The 8,434-nt window shown below is 30.4% G+C and overlaps 1 protein-coding gene across 1 annotated transcript in view; it reads right to left on the minus strand.

Moving 5' to 3' along the window:
- Positions 1 to 4,085: 4,085 nt before the first annotated feature.
- LOC106789273 overlaps positions 4,086 to 8,434 on the minus strand; it is a 6,696-nt gene continuing 2,347 nt past the window's right edge. The window contains exons 2-8 of the mRNA XM_014753355.1: positions 8,255 to 8,434; positions 7,843 to 7,939; positions 7,047 to 7,762; positions 6,774 to 6,953; positions 6,405 to 6,670; positions 5,570 to 6,306; positions 4,086 to 5,429 (exon numbers count right to left, since the gene is read on the minus strand). The exon at positions 8,255 to 8,434 is cut by the window's right edge and continues 313 nt beyond it. Coding sequence (XP_014608841.1) covers positions 5,365 to 5,429; positions 5,570 to 6,306; positions 6,405 to 6,670; positions 6,774 to 6,953; positions 7,047 to 7,762; positions 7,843 to 7,939; positions 8,255 to 8,434 — 2,241 coding nt within the window. The 3' untranslated portion in view covers positions 4,086 to 5,364. The remainder of the gene's footprint in view (positions 5,430 to 5,569; positions 6,307 to 6,404; positions 6,671 to 6,773; positions 6,954 to 7,046; positions 7,763 to 7,842; positions 7,940 to 8,254) is intronic.

An 8,434-nucleotide genomic window follows, 5' to 3' on the forward strand; every position in this document is an offset into this window, starting at 1 on the left:
GAATGTGTATATATCTGTAGATACATATATATATTTCAAAAATGTATGCTCGAATTAAATGTTCTCTGTACAAATGACTTTTTTTCCTACTGCCTAATTACACCCCTGTGTGTATATATGTATGTCAAAAAAGATTTAAGAATTAATTCAGCGTGTATTTTCGATGTCTATGTGTATGTATATATGAACAGTTTACAGGCTAAATCTCGATTAACACCACCACTTTTTACATTTAAAATCAATTTTCTTAATCAGGCTTAACATTATTAAATAAAAAAAATTTTTATAATCCTTCAATAATAAATGATACGATAATATTACTTTATCAATTTTCTGTACTTTTTGTTTTGTGAAGTTAATCGAGTTTGCAAATAAGTGGCTCATATATTATTATATTAAACATATACATATATTGCTCCAATTTCAACTTGCATCGTTAATTTGTCATTATTAATAATAGTTATATTGTAAAAAGTACAGTTCTTTTTTTCTTTTTGTTATTAATATCTTTCACATTGCTATTTTGTATAAAAATGATAAATGTGAATTATTTATATATAAGTATGTATCTATGTAATTTATCTGTATGTGTACGTGCGTGCGCGTGCGTGCGTATACGGATGTGTAAGACATATATGTACATATATTATTTGTATGAAGAATAAGATAACGATTAGAGTATATGTATGTACGATAACAAAACGATCGTTGGACAAGGAAATTTCTTCTTCTTAAATTTGTATTGTTGAAGTTTCTAATAGCACCCACGTATGTATGTATGCATGTATGTATGTATTTTATCACTTAATTATTCATTCAAAATATCAACAGCACGAGAAAATTATATTAGAAAGTATAGAAACGATGTAAAAGTAATCAAGGCAATGCATTTAATAACCCATTTTGTCATCATTTCATATTTTAAATATCTAAATCTTAAATATAAGGCTCTTTCTCTCTTGCTTAACTGCGTCTATCATTTTATTTTTTTATATGTTTTACAAACGAGCAAAAATTTTGGAAAAAAACATTACAGTTCTATTTATAGAAAAGCAATATATATTTCATTGTTATAATTATCGGCTATCATTCATTTATTTATTTTTGCCTTTCTTCTTCACTGAAATGATGATAATAATAATAATATTTACTATATCATTTTTCATATTACCACCCTTTGGCTTCCTTTCGCCTCTCTATCTCTTTCTCTCTATCTGTAGATGATATGATTTTCATAACATTTGACTCCCTTTGTTTTTAGGTGTAATACTGTTATTAATATTTTCTTTTAAACGATTTATACAAACTCGACCAACGACAAAATTGTATGATCCCATAACTTTTCTCTTATTCTTCTTATTTTCTTGATATATATATATGTATGTATATATATGTCTCCATATATATGTTTGTGTCTATGAACATTTATTGACATTTAGTTAATTAAAAAGATTCGCTAATATAAAAAGTTATTTCTCGAGTCTATTGCTAAGTAATCTTCCGCTTCTAAAATGCTAAAGTTTAAAACCATCCATGGAAATTTTTAACAAAAATACAATGGAGCAATATTGCAAAGTTAAAAAATAAAGCATGTCTTATATAAGTCAATGATTATATGAGGTCATAGGAGGAACAAAAAGTTATAATTTTAATAATTAACAGTCAATCAAAATTTTTCCCTTTCTTTCTATCGATTTGAATTTGGCTTCACTTACAATTATTTTCCATGAACGGCAAAAGAAAGGCGCACACGTCACCCTTATTGCTGTTTATCAATAAGTATTTTTATACTTATAATAAGAGCTATAAAAATGCATTCGACATTACAGTTACGAAATATTGTATAATCATTAAGAATAAGTATGTATTTTTAACATATTTTATTTTAATTTAATGTAATTTTTTATACACAGATAACTAATCGTAAACATATATATCGTAATTATTAAAATATCGTCGTCATGATATTATTACTATATTACTATTATTATCATCATTATTATAATAATTAATAATTCTCATTAAAAGTTTTAATAATCTGACTAGGTCTTTGATATTTTAATGTTTTTAATAAACAGCAATAAAGTCCACTGTGTTTCTATTAATTACTATTGCTTTATCAGAAATATTATTACTCAACATGAAACTAATCTGTATGTTAATTAATAGATAAACTGCCGTCAAATTACAAAATCCACATATATATAGCTCTTCTCTTGTTTAGTCAATCATTGTTAAATTTACAGTACGGTACAATTAGATATATAAATTGTTCGGAATGAGAGCTCTGTGCATCATCTTTTCCTTCCTTTTTTTTTTCTTTTTTTTTTTCTTTTTATAAATAATTATATGTGCTACAGAAATGGTCGACAAGGAAATAAAAACGAAGCTCATTTCTGCTGTTCTCCTGATTTTGATTGATGTGTGTGTGTTTGTGTATATGTGTGTTTATTCGTTTAATTATTTCATAATAGTTTGGAAAATATGAATTTTACAAATATATAACATTTTTGTCTATTACTTTATAATTAACATAAATATGGATGTAGCATGTATTTATGATTGTAAACAACTTGAACTGAAGAAATATATAAAAGAATATTTTCTTATTTTTCTTGTCTTTGATAAAATTGTGTTCATATTACGAAAAAATAAATGTTCATAAAAATGATACATTTCATTTAAATGTGTTCGAGTTTTTGATCTTATTGTAAAAAAAATCGTTTGTAAAACAAAAAGAAAAATTTACAATGAATAACAATTAATAGGGATAATAACACATTCATTGCTTATAATTTTAATAGTTTTTAGAAAAAGTACGACTGTGTCATGATCGTGATATATTATAGATATTAATAGTAAATATTGTATTATAAACATATATAGTCTGTTTTATCATATTACGCAAACGACCCATTAAAAAGTATTTTGTATCATATATATGTACATATATAGTAGAATAAAGTCAATTAAATTAAACGAATCATTATAATCTTTTACAATGAATTAGTATGTCGAAATGCATTACTTTACAACTTTTGCTACCTTTGTACTTTTGTTCTCAGCATAAGAAATCAATCAGTTTAATTTTATTTTAAATGAAACTTTCTGTAATTATATCCATTATTCAAATACAAAGAATTAAAAAAAAAAAAAACAAAAGCAACATAAAACTAAACAGATCATAACACATCGTCCTATTTTCTATATTGTAAATATTACAATTGATAGAGCTTTACGTTTCTTCTGTACGTAAATCTTATCATTTAGTTTTCTATCAAAATCATTTTTTATGAGTAAATGAAAAAACAAAAATGGAAGGTATATATAATAAAAATTTTAAAATAAACACAAAAAAAAATAGGAAAAAAAATTATATCCAAAAATCAAAAACAATAATTATCTATTTTGTTATCTCTTCTACCAGTAAGCATAACATATATCAAATTTATCGATAAAAAGTACAAAATAAAGTCTAATGTCCAAGAATTGGCAAACTCTTTTTACATAGTCTGACTAGTTGCCAAGATTCGAAACACCAAGAATGAAAAATAAATAATAATTAAAAAAGAAAATAACAAAATCTTTAGATTTAGCTGGAAACTTGGGCAAATGTTATATTAAAGAAGAAAAAGAAAGATAAATGCGCAAGATCTTGTAATAGCATATGCCATTATTAATCCTTCTAATATACTTTACATTTTTTTCTCTCAAAATTATTTTTTAACACGTGAATCGTCATAACGTATTTGAAATTATTTTAAAACGGCAAAGAAAACTTGAAGATATTCTATAAAAAGAAAATAAAGCGCTTAGCGATATTTATTCTTTGCCTAATTGTGTAAACCACAGATATAATTGGCATTTATTAATAATAACGATGATGACGACGATGAGACTTATGACAATGATAGTCAATGTAAAAGATTGAGTTTGTTTAAATGCAAATAATAGTAACTTATTAACAACACAGCTATAACACATATTGCCATTCCACTCATGTCTAATATTAGTACATATTTATATTTCTGTATTTCTATATTTCTATATATATATATATTTATTTATTTATTTATCGTAATATTTATTGACTATGAAAACCTAAATATATATATACGCGCGCGTATGTGTGTGTGTGTGTGTGTTTGTATGTGTGTGTAACTACACTGCACTTAATTTACAAAACATGATCAATCAATAAAAGTCGTATAAAATTACTTAAGTTGCACATGTGATTATATGACTATATAATTAGGATGAAAGAGTTACCTTTACCTACATAGCTATGTATCTATCTTTCTATTTACCTATCTAGAAGTTAATAAACGAGTAGAGAGAGTGAGCAATATATATATGTCCCTACTTTTACACACAGGAGCGCAACAGCAGCTAGACGATCGAACACTTATGGTTTCTTTTACACACTTATCCCCTCATTCTCGCTTCCTTTCTCTCGTTCTTTTTCAACTTTTTCGCTTTACTTTCTCACATAATATCTACACGTAAGAATTGTGAAAATATACATTTGCATAAAATTATTCTGACGTGATAGAGCGATAAGACAGATAATTAAAAAAATATATAACAATAATAATATTAATAATAATAAAAATAATAATAGTAATAATGACGATAAGAATAATTTTAATATGTTGATATAGTAGAGTAATAGTAACAGTAGATTCAGGGTAGTAGAAGTAAAAGTATGAATATAGAGTAAATAGAGTCAAACGCGATGGTTTTATCTAATCAGAGCACAACGTTATTTTTGAATTATTTTCATTGCTTATATCTCTTATTACTAGTCACGAGAGAAAAAGGGAGGAGAGATAGGTAAGTTAAGGATAAGTAGCTGATAGGTACGGTAGGAAATACTCGACTCAATACCTAACACAAAACATCTGAAAACGTATCCTATTAACAACACAGATAAGAATATGGCATTTTTGCATTATACTTCTTTTTTTTCTTTCCTTTTGTACATGCTTTGCGTATATTTTACAATCGCACATTTGTTTGTTTTTTTTTTTATTTTGTTTGTTTTTTTTTATTTTTCTTTAAGAATAATCACTATCATAAATAAGAACTTGTAAAGAGTATACCTGGTACCGTGAATCGCGAAATGTCCTCAGTTAAAAATTCATCGGCTTTGATACAGAGGATGTCTAGAAAAATCACTGAAAACTTGCACGGAGAGTTGTAGCAGTCGTCATTTAATCGATCCTTAAACTGGTTCGTAAAAGCAGGATCGTTGTAATAATGGCAATGATGATAATAATGACGCCTCCGATATTCGCTATGGTATAATTGATGATGATAACGATGGCGATGAAAGATAGCGGGATAATGGTCCACAGCAGGGGATCACTTGTCAGAATTCGAACAATCCCCGGGCTGTTTCATTATCGTATAATCTAACCGATATTGAGCTGAAACATAAGAAATTGATATTACCTACAAATTGATAATACCTACAATTATAAATATATATAGACAAACGACGGCCACGAATGATAAATTAGCCGTAGTATAAATGAAATAAAGTAAAGTAAGAGAAATGCAACTATACCTTTCTTCGTGAGATCCTCCATAGTCTGATCTTTACAATCTATCGCGATATGATTACTGCTACCACAGTTATAGCAGGATACTTTAGGAGGTTGAACAGCAGCTGGTGCGTAAGTGACAACGGGCGTAGGTGGCATGTACGGAGCAGGCGTTCCTGCAGCATTGGGCGGTGGCGGCGGCGTTCCTCCTGAAGCTGGATGTCCAGGAAACTGATACATCATTTCGCCATTTGGCTGGTATGTGCTTGGGTAAGCTGGCCTTGCATAAGGACCATGCGAGTAGTTAGAGTAGATACCACTACTTGGCCTCAATGCAGAGAAGTGCCCATGGGGTAGATACGTGACTTGTGAATGCGGAGGCGGTGTAGGAAAGGAAACGCAATGAGGTAAGCTTGGAGGTCCCCCACCATTCACTATTTGATTTTTATGACGCATCAGATGTGCCTGATTCTTTCTACTGCGTTGTCTTTCCGGCGGTTGCATCGGTTGTTGTTGCTGTTGAGGTGTTGGATGAGATGTACCACCTGTAGAATGCATAGGAACAGAACCAAGATGATCTGTAACCGGTACCGTATTACTCTCATTTCCTCCAACCCATGGAGCTGCTGGAGGTGTTTCAGGTGGTGATCTACTACCGGAACTATCGGAGCTACTACTCTGCGAGCAATGTCGACTGCTATCATGGTCCAATCTCAAAGCTTGCAGCTGAGCTAAACAATAAACGTGTTGAGCGTTGCACCTGAAAATAAGGTAAAACAATGAAAATATATGTTACCTTTATTTCTTAATGATTGAAATGTAAAAATTTAATAATATTCAACAATAGTTTGCTATTACCTTGAATATCGATTTTGTACACCAGCAACGGGTACAGTGAGGCAGGCATAACACGGTGCATTTTGAGCTGTGTAGACTGGAGCTGGGGCAGGATACATTTGAATCTGCGTAGGATCCAATGGTGGCATAGCAGGGTAACGTCTTAAATTAGGAGTAACAGCATGATTGTGATGATGATGCATTGCTGGATGTTGTTGTTCCTGCATCAACATGGATTTGGGACCTTGATTTCCACCATCATTTATCATGTCAACCCCTGGCATACCCTATGATCCAAATGATCATTTTTACTAGTTAGAATTTTTCTTAAGATATACTACTACTGTACACGTCTATATATTCTTGTAATTTATAAAATTAAGCACTAACCTCATTTTCCATAGAATCTCCCATCGTATTTCCAGAATTATTAGTATTGTCTAGCTTCTTATCCGTAGTAATTTGATTCAATCCATTAGTAGTTTGACTTTTAATTATACTCCTCAATTGTCCTACAGCATTAGGAGTTAATCCAATTTCTCTTAAATCTTCGTCACTCATTCTCCGCATCTTTGTATAAATATTTAAGAAAGTAAAAATAATATTAGAATGTTTATAATGTTGTTAAATATTAGGTACTTATAAATGAATACTTGAGCTTACCTGATCAAGAGAAATATCCTGTAGGTTTCCTTTAAAGTTTGGCATTTCTTTGCCCAATGTCTCCCTTAAAGAATCTCCAGATGTCGAAGACCTTAATCGTGGAGGAGGTGGTGGTGGTGGTTGCTTTGATTGTGTTGCTGAGATTAACGTGCAAGGATTGTTGTCTATGCTGTTATGTCTAGAGAAACTCGTAGTGCTAGTAATAGGTAAAGGAAGAGATCTCGATGGAAGTAATGGTGATTGTGCTGGAAGACTTCTGTTGGTGCCAAGTGCAGGAAATAAAGGGAAGGAACTGGCATTGGAACTAGAGATACTCATCTGACTATTGCAGGTACTCGTCGATGTCAAAGTATTAGAAGTTGACTGAGTGACTTGCGAAGATGTACGCGGCATTGCATTATTTCTTCTACCCATTGGAGAATTACTACGACTAGGAGATCGAGATTGGGATGGCGAAGACTGACGACTGACTAAAGGGGAAGGTGGATAAGCCAACATGTCACCGGCATGATACATCAGTTGATTTCCCATTACAACCTGACCTGCCCATGGTGGTAAATGATTAACTGATGGAAAACCAAGATGAAGATATTGCGTAGTGCCTCCAGAACCTATCGACATTTGTTCAGGTGTAGGTAAACATAAACCAGGTGGAGGCATAGAAAGACCAGGCGGTATTCCACTCATCATTGGATTATTTCTCATCGACATATCTCCTGCAAATAAATAGAAAGAAATATTAATATTTATATATTAATAATATATTATAAATGTATTTTTCTCTAAACTAACGTACCATGATAAGTTTGCATTTGTGGTGGCGGCATCAAGCAACTACTTTGCATTTCAGGATCCACTAATCTATCATTCGTGTTAATACATGGTGTACAGCCCTGTAAGTAAATAGATCTATACAATAATATGTAATACGAATACTGGAAGAAATTTTTTATTATGGCTTTTCTAATAATTGCTAATTTAATTTTATTTTATAAAGATGAACGAATAGTCACCTGTTTAGTTTGACGATATAAATTTACCTGTACGATTATAAAATGGATTGTAAATTATTAGACAATTATATAAGATAAGTAGATTGTTTAATAAAACATAATGTAAATAATACTGCAAACAAGTGATTATTCATTAGCAATTATAACTTAAGAAACTAATAGTCAATTAAAATAAGCATTGACATTGTATATTACTTGTACAGGTTTGCCAGAAGTGATAGGCTTAGAAAGATTAAACCGCGTCTCCTCTTCTTGAAGTTTCATGAAAATGTTACCAAAGACACTTTTCTGTTCATACGTAAAGGCTGGGTGATTTAACGCCATTGTATAGAGTAAGAGTAATTCTTCCAGAGGTTGATCATCCGACGTATTAGC

Source organism: Polistes canadensis, unplaced genomic scaffold (genome assembly GCF_001313835.1).
Source record: "Polistes canadensis isolate GaletaPanama2010 unplaced genomic scaffold, ASM131383v1 scaffold_173, whole genome shotgun sequence".
Lineage (NCBI taxonomy): Eukaryota > Metazoa > Arthropoda > Insecta > Hymenoptera > Vespidae > Polistes > Polistes canadensis.